General features: G+C 47.0%; 1 protein-coding gene across 2 annotated transcripts in view; it reads left to right on the plus strand.

Moving 5' to 3' along the window:
• Positions 1 to 16,047, plus strand: part of LOC110508072 (syntaxin-1A) — a 198,949-nt gene that overhangs the window by 135,928 nt on the left and 46,974 nt on the right. For both annotated transcript variants that reach the window (XM_090224092.1, XM_090224093.1), the window contains exon 4: positions 8,712 to 8,786. In XM_090224092.1, the coding sequence (XP_090080218.1) occupies positions 8,712 to 8,786 (75 nt within the window). The remainder of the gene's footprint in view (positions 1 to 8,711; positions 8,787 to 16,047) is intronic.

The following is a 16,047-nucleotide window of genomic DNA, read 5'->3' on the forward strand; positions in this document are numbered from 1 at the left end:
TCCAGTGGAGGAGGAGGAGGGCGGAAACATGGTAGGAAGGAGGATATAGAGGAAGAGAGGAAAGAGTAGACAGACAGGGCAGAGGAAGAGAGGGAAGAGTAGACAGACAGGAGAAAAAGAAGAGAGGGAAGGGAAGACGGACAGGAGAAAAGGACGAGAGGGAAGAGTAGACAGACAGGAGAAAAGGAAGAGAGGGAAGAGTAGACAGACAGGAGAAAAGGAAGAGAGGGAAGAGTAGACAGACAGGAGAAAAGTAAGAGAGGGAAGAGAAGACAGACAGGAGAAAAGGAAGAGAGGGAAGAGTAGACAGACAGGAGAAAAGGAAGAGAGGGAAGAGTAGACAGACAGGAGAAAAGGAAGAGAGGGAAGAGTAGACAGACAGGAGAAAAGGAAGAGAGGGAAGAGAAGACAGACAGGAGAAAAGGAAGAGAGGGAGGGCTGTATGAGAGTATGTCCATAGACTGTGTGTTGTTTGGTCTCACCCTGTGGCCGCCCTTCTGCATACTGACGGCAGCCTTGTAGTTGTCTCTGGCCTGTTCCACATAGTCCTGGGTGTTACACACGTTCTGCTCAATGTTGTTCACCAGCTCCCCCTGTTGGACAAAGCAGAAAACACACCTGAAGAGGAATGTACAGTTGAAGTCGGAAGTTTAAATATACTTAGATTGGAGTCATTAAAACTAATTTCTCAACCACTCCACAAATTTCTTGTTAACAAACTATAGGTTGGGACATCTACTTTGTGCATGACACAAGTCATTTTTCCAACAATTGTTTACGGACAGATTATTTCACTTAATTAACTGTGTCACAATTCCAGTGGATCAGAAGTTTACATAGACTAAGTTGACTGTGCCTTTAAACAGCTTGGAAAATTCCAGAAAATTGTCATGGCTTTAGACACTTCTGATAGGCTAATTGACATAATTTGAGTCAATTGGAGGTGTACCTGTGGATGTATTTCAAGACCTTCCTTCAAACTCAGTGCCTCTTTGCTTGACATCCTGGGAAAATCAAAAGAAATCAGCCAATACCTCAGAAAAAACATTGTAGACCTCCACAAGTCTGGTTCATCCTTGGGAGCAATTTACAAATGCCTGAAAGTACCACGTTCATCTGTACAAACAATAGTACGCAAATATAAACACCATGGGACCATGCATCCGTCATACCGCTCAGGAAGGAGATGCGTTCTGTCTCCCAGAGATGAACGTACTTTGGTGCGAAAAGTGCAAATCAATCCCAGAACAACAAGGACCTTGTGAAGATAATGGAGGAAACATGTACAAAAGTATCTATATCCACAGTAAAACAAGTCCTATATCGACATAACCTGAAAGGCCGCTCAGCAAGGAAGAAGCCACTGCTTCGAAACCGCCATAAAAAGCCAGACTACGGTTTGCAACTGCACATGGGGACAAAGATAATATTTTTTGGGAGAAATGTCCTCTGTTCTGATGAAACAAAATAGAAACGTTTGGCCATAGTGACCATCATTTTGTTGTCACGACTTCCGCCGAAGTCGGTTCCTCTCTGTTCGTTCGGCGATCGACGTCACCGGCTTTCTAGCCATCGCCGCTCCATTTCTCATGTTCCATTTGTTTTGTCTTGTTCCATTACACACCTGGTTTTCATTCTATAATTACTGCATGTATTTAGTCCTCTGTTTTCCCTCCATGTCTTTGTGTGTAATTGTTTGTTTGTGATGTGGATTATTGTCGGGCGCTTGACTTTTGCCATGTTCCGTGTTTTTGGCACGTTATTGTTTTTATGTGTTGTTTTTTGTGGAACGGAATTAAAGTGCACCTGTTCACTACACTCTGCTCTCCTGCACCTGACTTCGCCTCCCGTACCCTTGACATATGTTTGGAAGAAAAAGGGGGAGGCTTGCAAGCCGAAAAAATACCATCCCAACCGTGAAGCACGGGGATGGCAGCATCATGTTGTGGGGGTGCTTTGCTGCAGGAGGGACTGGTGCACTTCACAAAATTGATGGCATCATGAAGTTGGAAAATTATGAGGATACAGTGTTCTTGCGAAAGTATTCAGCCCCCTTGAACTTTGTGACCTTTTGCCACATTTCAGGCTTCAAACATAAAGATATAAAACTGCATTTTTTTGTGAAGAATCAACAACAAGTGGGACACAATCATGAAGTGGAACGACATTTATTGGATATTTCAAATTTTTTTAACAAATCAAAAACTGAAAAATTGGGCGTGCAAAATTATTCAGCCCCCTTAAGTTAATACTTTGTAGCGCCACCTTTTGCTGCGATTACAGCTGTAAGTCGCTTGTGGTATGTCTCTATCAGTTTTGCACATCGGAGAGACTGAATTTTTTTCCCATTCCTCCTTGCAAAACAGCTCGAGCTCAGTGAGGTTGGATGGAGAGCATTTGTGAACAGCAGTTTTCAGTTCTTTCCACAGATTCTCGATTGGATTCAGGTCTGGACTTTGACTTGGCCATTCTAACACCTGGATATGTTTATTTTTGAACCATTCCATTGTAGATTTTGCTTTATGTTTTGGATCATTGTCTTGTTGGAAGACAAATCTCCGTCCCAGTCTCAAGTCTTTTGCAGACTCCATCAGGTTTTCTTCCAGAATGGTCCTGTATTTGGCTCCATCCATCTTCCCATCAATTTTAACCATCTTCCCTGTCCCTGCTGAAGAAAAGCAGGCCCAAACCATGATGCTGCCACACCAAGTTTGACAGTGGGGATGGTGTGTTCAGCTGTGTTGCTTTTACGCCAAACATAACGTTTTGCATTGTTGCCAAAAAAGTTCAATTTTGGTTTCATCTGACCAAAGCACCTTCTTCCACATGTTTGGTGTGTCTCCCAGGTGGCTTGTGGCAAACTTTAAACGACACTTTTTATGGCTATCTTTAAGAAATGGCTTTCTTCTTGCCACTCTTCCATAAAGGCCAGATTTGTGCAATATACTTGATTGTTGTCCTATGGACAGAGTCTCCCACCTCAGCTGTAGATCTCTGCAGTTCATCCAGAGTGATCATGGGCCTCTTGGCTGCATCTCTGATCAGTCTTCTCCTTGTATGAGCTGAAAGTTTAGAGGGACGGCCAGGTCTTGGTAGATTTGCAGTGGTCTGATACTCCTTCCATTTCAATATTATCGCTTGCACAGTGCTCCTTGGGATGTTTAAAGCTTGGGAAATCTTTTTGTATCCAAATCTGGCTTTAAACTTCTTCACAACAGTATCTCGGACCTGCCTGGTGTGTTCCTTGTTCTTCATGATGCTCTCTGCGCTTTTAACGGACCTCTGAGACTATCACAGGGCAGGTGCATTTATACGGAGACTTGATTACACACAGGTGGATTGTATTTATCATCATTAGTCATTTAGGTCAACATTGGATCATTCAGAGATCTTCACTGAACTTCTGGAGAGAGTTTGCTGCACTGAAAGTAAAGGGGCTGAATAATTTTGCACGCCCAATTTTTCAGTTTTTGATTTGTTAAAAAAGTTTGAAATATCCAATAAATGTCGTTCCACTTCATGATTGTGTCCCACTTGTGTCCCACTCATGATTGTGTCCCACCATTCTTCACAAAAAAATACAGTTTTATATCTTTATGTTTGAAGCCTGAAATGTGGCAAAAGGTCGCAAAGTTCAAGGGGGCCGAATACTTTCGCAAGGCACTGTATATTCAAGACATCAGTTAAAGCTTGGTCGCAAATGGGTCTTCCAAATTGACAATGACCCCAAGCATACTTCCAAAGATGTGGCAAAATGGCTTAAGGACAACAAAGTCAAGGTATTGGAGTGACCATCACAAAGGCCTGACCTCAATCCTATAGAAAACATGTGTGCAGAACTGATAAAGCGTGAGTGAGCAGGGAGGCCTACAAACCTGACTCAGTTACACCAGCTCTGTCAGGAGGAATGGGCAAAAATTCACCCAACTTATTGTGGAAAGCTTGTGGAAGGCTACCCAAAACGTTTGACCCAAGTTAAACAATTTAAAGGCAATGCTACCAAATACTAATTGAGTGTATGTAAACTTCTGTTGGCTAAGGTGTTTGTCAACTTCCGACTTCAACTGTATATGGCTGATGAATAGGGATGTCATGACGTTGGCCTGTGGCTAAGGTTTATGACCCCCCCATAAATACCTTTCTCCCCTCTCTCTCGACTCTACTGAAGGACTCTTGAATAGCCTTTGTTAAACATAGAGAGTCTGGGAACATCAAACGGTGGGGGGAAGGAACCATATTTCGGTAATCCAACCAGTTGAAAATATGCGTCTGTACTTAATGAATATGATGTCAGTTCGGTTGTCATCTGAGACATTATGACTGATGACAGGACGACCTAAACTGTATCTGGGAAAGTCTACACATTCTAGTTATCAGATTCACATGGAATTGTTGTGCAATTTAAATGTTTAAATATGACATTATTTGTGAAAATATTAAATGTAATTTTAGCTTCCAAATGAGATATTTGGGCTTTCATAAGGTTAGAGCTCTGCTCAATCAGTGGCCCGCCCCTGTGAAGAGACGTGGGTTACAAACTATGAAACACACCCTTCTCTCCCTCCACTATATAAGCCCTTGACGAAAATGTAACTATCTGTTCCGAGGATGTGAGGACGACTGTCCCACATTAAAAGGACTAACATGTCAACTACAGAACTAAGCCAACCTCAGCGTGAGCTTTGGTTGCGAATGGTATGAACTTTGAACTCTTATTCACTAAAGAAGTGAGTTAGCAACAGCAGCTGTAAACACGGGCTAGGAAAGGACGGACGACGTACCCAGTCTAACACACAACGACAATACTACAACGTATCCAATTTACCACCAGTGACATTCTTCCGAGGACAGGAAGATCTCTGTTGGACAACACGGCCAGCATCTACGACCAACCTACCGAAGCACAGGATTTTCATTTTCCAAATGAGCTGTAATTTAGAATGCATAAGATACTGTATTTACAATAGCACAGCTTCTCCCTTTGTTCCTCAGTCTTCCCGCTCTTTCACTCAAACCCAACCCCCTTTCCTTTGTGTAACTAGCCATGTCGGCTCCGTCCACCAGGGACGTTTTCTGTATGACATAATTTGCATTCTGTGGATATGTAATTTTGTGTGATTAGTTAGGTATTTAGTAAATAAATTATTAAACCCAATTGTGTATTGCTGATTCAACTTGTTAGCCAGGGTTCGTGAAGATAACCAAGAATTTACAACTTTCAGATGAGACAAAATAAGGTGACGATTAATATTGACTGCTATTGATGTAAAATATTACTAGGTCTTTCAGAGTTTATTCAGCTGGTTACAGCTGGTCCTTTTTTGGCTGGCTGGCTGGCTGGCTGGCTGACTGCATGCTGTGTGGCTGGCTGGTTGACTGCATGCTGTGTGTCTGGCTGACTGCATGTCTGGCTGGCTGGCTGACTGCATGCTGTGTGTCTGTCTGGCTGGCTGCATGTCTGTCTGGCTGGCTGACTGCATGCTGTGTGTCTGGCTGGCTGGCTGACTGCATGCTGTGTGTCTGTCTGCCTGGCTGCATGTCTGGCTGGCTGACTGCATGCTGTGTGTCTGGCTGGCTGGCTGACTGCATGCTGTGTGTCTGTCTGCCTGGCTGCATGTCTGGCTGGCTGACTGCATGCTGTGTGTCTGGCTGGCTGGCTGACTGCATGCTGTGTGTCTGTCTGCCTGGCTGCATGTCTGGCTGGCTGACTGCATGCTGTGTGTCTGTCTGACTGACTGCATGCTGTGTTTCTGTCTGGCTGACTGCATTCTGTGTGTCTGTCTGTGTCTCTATCTGTCTGGCTGCATGCTGTGTGCCTGTCTGTCTGTCTGGCTGCATGCTGTGTGCCTGCCTGTCTGTCTGGCTGCATGCTGTGTGCCTGTCTGTCTGGCTGCATGCTGTGTGCCTGTCTGTCTGCATGCTGTGTGTCTGTCTGGCTGCATGCTGTGTGCCTGTCTGTCTGCATGCTGTGTGTCTGTCTGCATGCTGTGTGTCTGTCTGGCTGCTTGCTGTGTGCCTGTCTGTCTGTCTGCATGCTTTGTGCCTGTCTGTCTGTCTGGCTGCATGCTGTGTGTCTGTCTGGCAGGCACTGGCCAGTCGTCTGGGAGAAGAAAAAAAACCTTTTTAGCCTCTTCATTGATCAATACCAGTTGATGTAAATCCATTTGACCGATTATGCTTACAAGTCTATGGGTTAATTTGCATAATTTAGTCGAATGAAATTGGCACTTGTGTATATTCGTTATGTATCTTATTTATCAGGTGCACAGCGTACAGATACAGAGTCTTGGAGCGGAGAATCTGTCAGACAGCTCTTTTAGAAGCCCAATCATTGCGCAGAGCTGTGCGTCCTCAGAAACACGACCCAGCCAAGCAGACTTTTGGCCTCCCATCCTATTCTAACCACCTCTCGCCAGCTTTGTATTCATGTTTCCTGATGAAATTGCTGTACATCATGATCTTGTTGCCATCTGATGCACATTCAGATGTCATAAATTAGCACTGCAGAGCTCTCCCTGTCCTCTGCCGGGCCCTGATTGTATTACTGTTGATGATATCTGGAAATGTGCAAGTACACCCTGGCCCATCTATAGTTGCTTGCCTCAATTCTGACTTGTGCTCTGATATCTGCTTCACTGATTTCTGCTCGTAAAAGCCTGGGTTTTTTGCACGTCAACACTAGAAGCTTATTACATAAAATTGATTAATTGAAAGTGTGGGTTCACAGCTCCAATCCAGATGTGTTGGTCATTACTGAGACGTGGTTAAGGAAGAATGTTCTGAATACTGATGTTAACCTTTCTGGTTATAACTTTTTTCGGCAAGACAGATCTTCCAAAAGTGGGGGAGTGGCAATCTTTACCAAGGATCACCTTCAGTGCTCGGTTGTCTCCACCAACTTTCCACCAATTTCCACCAATTCCACCAAACAATTTGATTTGCTGGTTTTATGCATGAACCTCAAATAGCTCTTTGTTGACTGTTTCTGGGTGCTATCGTCCTCCATCAGCACCGGCCTGTACCCTACTTGCCCTAAGCTCTCTCCTGGCCCCTTACACCAAGTCTGAATTGTCCTGCTTGGTGACCTGAACTGGAACATGCTTAAACCACCTTACCAAGTCCTAAAGCGATGGTACTCTCTAAATCAAAAGTGTTGGAAAAAACGTGTCAATAATCAACTGACTGGATTTCTTGATGTCTATAGTTTTCTCTCTGATTTGCAATCTGGTTTCCGCTCAGGTTATGGATGTGTCACTGCAACCTTAAAAAAGGTCCTCGATGACGTCACCATTGCCCTTGATTCTAAGCAATATTGTGCTGCAATTTTTATTGCCTTGGCCAAAGCTTTTGATACAGTAGACCATTCCATTCTTGTGGTCCTGGTTAAGAATTATTGGTGTCTCTGAGGGGTCTTTGGCCTGGTTTGCTAACTACCTCTCTCAAAGAGCGCAGTGTATAAAGTCAGAACATCTGCCGTCTCAGCCACTGCCTGTCACCAAGGGAGTACCCCAAGGCTCGATCCAACATAGCGCAAGCAGTAGGAAGCTCTCTCATCCATTTATATGCAGATGATACAGTCTTATACTCAGCTGGTCCCTCCCCGGATTTTGTGTAAAATGCTCTACAACAAAGCTTTCTTAGTGTCCAACAAACTTTCTCTGCCCTTTACCTTGTTCTGAACACCTCCAAAACAAAGGTCATGTGGTTTGGTAAGAAGAATGCCCCTCTCCCCACAGGTGTGACTACTACCTCTGAGGGTTTAGAGCTTGAGGTCACCTCATGTACTTGGGAGTATGGCTAGACGGTGCACTGTCCTTCTCTCAGCACATATCAAAGCTGCAGGCTAAAGTTAAATCTAGACTTGGTTTCCTCTATCGTAATCGCTCATCTTTCACCCCAGCTGCCAAACGAACCCTGATTCAGATGACCATCCTACCCATGCTAGATTACATAGACATATTTTATAGATTGGCATGTAAGGGTGCTCTTGAGCAGCTAGATTTACCATTTTACCAATGCTCCTTATTGGACACATCACTGCACTCTATACTCCTCTGTATGTGATGGGCCGTTCGCACTACCCTGTGTAGTGCCTTGCGGTCGGAGGCCGAGCAGTTGCCATACCAGGCAGTGATGCAACCAGTCAGGATACTCTTACCATGCTGTGTTGTCATGTGTTGCTGCCTTGCTATGTTGTTGTCTTAGGTCTCTCTTTATGTGGTGCTGTCTCTGTTGTTGTGATGTGTGTTTTGTTCTATATTTATATTGTATTTATTTTATTTTTGGGGAGATTTTGGAGTAGCAAACCCAGACTCTGGAGTAGTGGAAACGCGTTCACACTTCACATAGCATCCTCGTGTCCTCTCTTCTCGTGTCCTCTCTCCTCGTGTCCTCTCTTCTCGTGTCCTCTCTCCTCGTGTCCTCTCTCCTCGTGTCCTCTCTTCTCGTGTCCTCTCTCCTCGTGTCCTCTCTCCTCGTGTCCCCTCTTCTCATGTCCTCTCTCCTCATGTCCTCTCTCCTCGTGTCCTCTCTCCTCGTGTCCTCTCTCCTCGTGTCCTCTCTCCTCGTGTCCTCCCTCCTCATGTCCTCTCTCCTCTCCTGTCATTTATTTTCTCATGTCATATCTCCTCTCCTCTCTTCTCCTCCCTTCTCGTGTCCTCTCCTCTTCTCTTCTCCTCTCTTCTCATGTCCTCTATTCTCTCTATCCTCAGAGACGAAGGGGGACCTGGAAGTTCTGATGACGGACATTAAGAAATTGGCCAATAAAGTTCGCTCCAAACTAAAGAGTGAGTACCCAAATATACAGCACATTCTACCTGGCCCCTCCCCAATATACAGCAGATTCTACCTGCCCCACCCCAATATACAGCAGATTCTACCTGGCACCTCCCCAGTATACAGCAGATTCTACCTGCCCCTTCCCAATATAATGCAGATTCTACCTGGCCCCACCCCAATATACAGCAGATTCTACCTGGCCCCTCCCTAATATAATGCAGATTCTACCTGGCCCCTCCCAAAATATAATGCAGATTCTACCTGGCCCCACCACAATATACAGCAGATTCTACCTGACCCCTCCCCAATATACAGCAGATTCTACCTGGCCCCTTCCCAATATAATGCAGATTCTACCTGGCCCCTCCCCAATATACAACAGATTCTACCTGGCCCCTTCCCAATATAATGCAGATTCTACCTGGCCCCTCCCCAATATACAGCAGATTCTACCTGGCCCCTCCCCAATATACAACAGATTCTACCTGGCCCTACCCCAATATAATGCAGATTTTACCTGCCCCACCCCAATATACAGCATATTCTACCTGGCCCCTCCCCAATATAATGCAGATTCTACCTGGCCCCTCCCCAATACAATGCAGAATCTACCTGGCCCCTCCCCAATATAATGCAGATTCTACCTGGCCCCTCCCATATATAATGCAGATTCTACCTGGCCCCTCCCCAATATAATTCAGATTCTACCTGGCCCCACCCCAATATACAGCAGATTCTACCTGGCCCCACCCCAATATACAGCAGATTCTACCTGGCCCCTCCCCAATATACAACAGATTCTACCTGTCCCCTCCCCAACATACAGCCGATTCTACCTGGCCCCATCCCAATATAATGCAGATTCTACCTGGCCCCACCCCAATATACAGCAGATTCTACCTGGCCCCTCCCTAATATAATGCAGATTCTACCTGGCCCCTCCCAAAATATAATGCAGATTCTACCTGGCCCCACCCCAATATACTGCAGATTCTACCTGGCCCCACCCCAATATAATGCAGATTCTACCTGGCCCCACCCTAATACAATGCAGATTCTACCTGGCCCCTGCCCATATATAATGCAGATTCTACCTGGCCCCTCCCCAATATAATGCAGATTCTACCTGGCCCCTCCCCAATATAATGCAGATTCTACCTGGCCCTTCCCCAATATACAGCAGATTCTACCTGGCCCCTCCCCAATATACAACAGATTCTACCTGGCCCCTCCCCAATATAATGCAGATTCTACCTGGCCCCACCCCAATATACAGCAGATTCTACCTGGCCCCTCCCTAATATAATGCAGATTCTACCTGGCCCCTCCCCAATGTAATGCAGAATCTACCTGGCCCCTCCCCAATATACAGCAGATTCTACCTGGTCCCTTCCCAATATAATGCAGATTCTACCTGGCCCCACCCCAATATACAGCAGATTCTACCTGGCCCCTCCCTAATATAATGCAGATTCTACCTGGCCCCTCCCAAAATATAATGCAGATTCTACCTGGCCCCACCCCAATATACAGCAGATTCTACCTGGCCCCTTCCCAATATAATGCAGATTCTACCTGGCCCCACCCCAATATACAGCAGATTCTACCTGGCCCCTCCCCAATATACAGCAGATTCTACCTGGCCCCTCCCAAAATATAATGCAGATTCTACCTGGCCCCTCCCCAATATACAGCATATTCTACCTGGCCCCTCCCCAATATACAGCAGATTCTACCTGGCCCCTTCCAAATATACAGCAGATTCTACCTGGCCCCTCCCCAATATACAACAGATTCTACCTGGCCCCTCCCCAATATACAGCAGATTCTACCTGGCCCCTTCCCAATATAATGCAGATTATACCTGGCCCCTCCCATATATAATGCAGATTCTACCTGGCCCCTCCCCAATATAATTCAGATTCTACCTGGCCCCACCCCAATATACAGCAGATTCTACCTGGCCGCTCCCCAATATAATGCAGATTCTACCTGGCCCCACCCCAATATACAGCAGATTCTACCTGGCCCCTCCCTAATATAATGCAGATTCTACCTGGCCCCTCCCAAAATATAATGCAGATTCTACCTGTTCCCACCCCAATATACAGCAGATTCTACCTGGCCCCTTCCCAATATATAGCAGATTCTACCTGGCCCCATCCCAATATACAGCAGATTCTACCTGGCCCCTCCCCAATATACAGCAGATTCTACCTGGCCCCTTCCAAAATATAATGCAGATTCTACCTGGCCCCTCCCCAATATACAGCATATTCTACCTGGCCCCTCCCCAATATACAACAGATTCTACCTGGCCCCTCCCCAATATACAGCAGATTCTACCTGGCCCCTTCCCAATATACAGCAGATTCTACCTGGCCCCTCCCCAATATACAGCAGATTCTACCTGGCCCCTTCCCAATATAATGTAGATTCTACCTGGCCCCACCCCAATATACAGCAGATTCTACCTGGCCCCTCCCCAATATACAGCATATTCTACCTGGCCCCTCCCCAATATACAGCAGATTCTACCTGGCCCCTCCCCAATATACAGCAGATTCTACCTGGCCCCTCCCCAATATAATGCAGATTCTACCTGGCCCCTCCCCAATATACAGCAGATTCTACCTGGCCCCTCCCTATTACAATGCAGATTCTACCTGGCCCATCCCCAATATACAGCAGATTCTACCTGGCCCCTCCCCAATATAATGCAGATTCTACCTGGCCCCTCCCCAATATACAGCAGATTCTACCTTGCCCCTCCCCAATATACAGCATATTCTACCTGGCCCCTCCCCAATATACAACAGATTCTACCTGGCCCCTCCCCAATATACAGCAGATTCTACCTGGCCCCTTCCCAATATACAGCAGATTCTACCTGGCCCCTCCCCAATATACAACAGATTCTACCTGGCCCCTCCCCAATATACAGCAGATTATACCTGGCCCCATCCCAATATAATGCAGATTCTACCTGGCCCCACCCCAATATACAGCAGATTCTACCTGGCCCCTCCCCAATATACAGCATATTCTACCTGGCCCCTCCCCAATATACAGCAGATTCTACCTGGCCCCTCCCCAATATACAGCAGATTCTACCTGGCCCCTCCCCAATATAATGCAGATTCTACCTGGCCCCTCCCCAATATACAGCAGATTCTACCTGGCCCCTCCCTAATATACAGCAGATTCTACCTGGCCCCTCCCCAATATAATGCAGATTCTACCTGGCCCCTCCCCAATATACAGCAGATTCTACCTTGCCCCTCCCCAATATACAGCAGATTCTACCTGGCCCCTCCCAAAATATAATGCAGATTCTACCTGGCCCCTCCCCAATATACAGCATATTCTACCTGGCCCCTCCCCAATATACAACAGATTCTACCTGGCCCCTCCCCAATATAATGCAGATTCTACCTGGCCCCTTCCCAATATACAGCAGATTCTACCTGGCCCCTCCCCAATATACAACAGATTCTACCTGGCCCCTCCCCAATATACAGCAGATTATACCTGGCCCCTTCCCAATATAATGCAGATTCTACCTGGCCCCACCCCAATATACAGCAGATTCTACCTGGCCCCTCCCCAATATACAGCATATTCTACCTGGCCCCTCCCCAATATACAGCAGATTCTACCTGGCTCCTCCCCAATATACAGCAGATTCTACCTGGCCCCTCCCCAATATAATGCAGATTCTACCTGGCCCCTCCCCAATATACAGCAGATTCTACCTGGCCCCTTCCCAATATACAGCAGATTCTACCTGGCCCCTCCCCAATATACAGCATATTCTACCTGGCCCCTCCCCAATATACAGCAGATTCTACCTGGCCCCTCCCCAATATACAGCAGATTCTACCTGGCCTCTCCCCAATATAATGCAGATTCTACCTGGCCTCTCCCTAATACAATGCAGATTCTACCTGGGCCCTCCCCAATACAATGCAGATTCTACCTGGCCCCTCCCTAATACAATGCAGATTCTACCTGACCTCTCCCCAATATAATGCAGATTCTACCTGGCCCCTCCCTAATACAATGCAGATTCTACCTGGCCCCTCCCATATATAATGCAGATTCTACCTGGCCCCTCCCCAATATAATTCAGATTCTACCTGGCCCCACCCCAATATACAGCAGATTCTACCTGGCCGCTCCCCAATATAATGCAGATTCTACCTGGCCCCACCCCAATATACAGCAGATTCTACCTGGCCCCTCCCTAATATAATGCAGATTCTACCTGGCCCCTCCCAAAATATAATGCAGATTCTACCTGTTCCCACCCCAATATACAGCAGATTCTACCTGGCCCCTTCCCAATATATAGCAGATTCTACCTGGCCCCATCCCAATATACAGCAGATTCTACCTGGCCCCTCCCCAATATACAGCAGATTCTACCTGGCCCCTTCCAAAATATAATGCAGATTCTACCTGGCCCCTCCCCAATATACAGCATATTCTACCTGGCCCCTCCCCAATATACAACAGATTCTACCTGGCCCCTCCCCAATATACAGCAGATTCTACCTGGCCCCTTCCCAATATACAGCAGATTCTACCTGGCCCCTCCCCAATATACAGCAGATTCTACCTGGCCCCTTCCCAATATAATGTAGATTCTACCTGGCCCCACCCCAATATACAGCAGATTCTACCTGGCCCCTCCCCAATATACAGCATATTCTACCTGGCCCCTCCCCAATATACAGCAGATTCTACCTGGCCCCTCCCCAATATACAGCAGATTCTACCTGGCCCCTCCCCAATATAATGCAGATTCTACCTGGCCCCTCCCCAATATACAGCAGATTCTACCTGGCCCCTCCCTATTACAATGCAGATTCTACCTGGCCCATCCCCAATATACAGCAGATTCTACCTGGCCCCTCCCCAATATAATGCAGATTCTACCTGGCCCCTCCCCAATATACAGCAGATTCTACCTTGCCCCTCCCCAATATACAGCAGATTCTACCTGGCCCCTCCCAAAATATAATGCAGATTCTACCTGGCCCCTCCCCAATATACAGCATATTCTACCTGGCCCCTCCCCAATATACAACAGATTCTACCTGGCCCCTCCCCAATATAATGCAGATTCTACCTGGCCCCTCACAATATACAGCAGATTCTACCTGGCCCCTCCCCAATATACAACAGATTCTACCTGGCCCCTCCCCAATATACAGCAGATTATACCTGGCCCCATCCCAATATAATGCAGATTCTACCTGGCCCCACCCCAATATACAGCAGATTCTACCTGGCCCCTCCCCAATATACAGCATATTCTACCTGGCCCCTCCCCAATATACAGCAGATTCTACCTGGCCCCACCCCAATATACAGCAGATTCTACCTGGCCCCTCCCTAATATAATGCAGATTCTACCTGGCCCCTCCCAAAATATAATGCAGATTCTACCTGTTCCCACCCCAATATACAGCAGATTCTACCTGGCCCCTTCCCAATATATAGCAGATTCTACCTGGCCCCATCCCAATATACAGCAGATTCTACCTGGCCCCTCCCCAATATACAGCAGATTCTACCTGGCCCCTTCCAAAATATAATGCAGATTCTACCTGGCCCCTCCCCAATATACAGCATATTCTACCTGGCCCCTCCCCAATATACAACAGATTCTACCTGGCCCCTCCCCAATATACAGCAGATTCTACCTGGCCCCTTCCCAATATACAGCAGATTCTACCTGGCCCCTCCCCAATATACAGCAGATTCTACCTGGCCCCTTCCCAATATAATGTAGATTCTACCTGGCCCCACCCCAATATACAGCAGATTCTACCTGGCCCCTCCCCAATATACAGCATATTCTACCTGGCCCCTCCCCAATATACAGCAGATTCTACCTGGCCCCTCCCCAATATACAGCAGATTCTACCTGGCCCCTCCCCAATATAATGCAGATTCTACCTGGCCCCTCCCCAATATACAGCAGATTCTACCTGGCCCCTCCCTATTACAATGCAGATTCTACCTGGCCCATCCCCAATATACAGCAGATTCTACCTGGCCCCTCCCCAATATAATGCAGATTCTACCTGGCCCCTCCCCAATATACAGCAGATTCTACCTTGCCCCTCCCCAATATACAGCAGATTCTACCTGGCCCCTCCCAAAATATAATGCAGATTCTACCTGGCCCCTCCCCAATATACAGCATATTCTACCTGGCCCCTCCCCAATATACAACAGATTCTACCTGGCCCCTCCCCAATATACTGCAGATTCTACCTGGCCCCTTCCCAATATACAGCAGATTCTACCTGGCCCCTCCCCAATATACAACAGATTCTACCTGGCCCCTCCCCAATATACAGCAGATTATACCTGGCCCCATCCCAATATAATGCAGATTCTACCTGGCCCCACCCCAATATACAGCAGATTCTACCTGGCCCCTCCCCAATATACAGCATATTCTACCTGGCCCCTCCCCAATATACAGCAGATTCTACCTGGCCCCTCCCCAATATACAGCAGATTCTACCTGGCCCCTCCCCAATATAATGCAGATTCTACCTGGCCCCTCCCCAATATACAGCAGATTCTACCTGGCCCCTCCCTAATATACAGCAGATTCTACCTGGCCCCTCCCCAATATAATGCAGATTCTACCTGGCCCCTCCCCAATATACAGCAGATTCTACCTTGCCCCTCCCCAATATACAGCAGATTCTACCTGGCCCCTCCCAAAATATAATGCAGATTCTACCTGGCCCCTCCCCAATATACAGCATATTCTACCTGGCCCCTCCCCAATATACAACAGATTCTACCTGGCCCCTCCCCAATATAATGCAGATTCTACCTGGCCCCTTCCCAATATACAGCAGATTCTACCTGGCCCCTCCCCAATATACAACAGATTCTACCTGGCCCCTCCCCAATATACAGCAGATTATACCTGGCCCCTTCCCAATATAATGCAGATTCTACCTGGCCCCACCCCAATATACAGCAGATTCTACCTGGCCCCTCCCCAATATACAGCATATTCTACCTGGCCCCTCCCCAATATACAGCAGATTCTACCTGGCTCCTCCCCAATATACAGCAGATTCTACCTGGCCCCTCCCCAATATAATGCAGATTCTACCTGGCCCCTCCCCAATATACAGCAGATTCTACCTGGCCCCTTCCCAATATACAGCAGATTCTACCTGGCCCCTCCCCAATATACAGCATATTCTACCTGGCCCCTCCCCAATATAC

The sequence above is a fragment of the Oncorhynchus mykiss genome, chromosome 27 (assembly GCF_057628025.1).
Source record: "Oncorhynchus mykiss isolate SJ-2025 chromosome 27, ASM5762802v1, whole genome shotgun sequence".
NCBI lineage: Eukaryota > Metazoa > Chordata > Actinopteri > Salmoniformes > Salmonidae > Oncorhynchus > Oncorhynchus mykiss.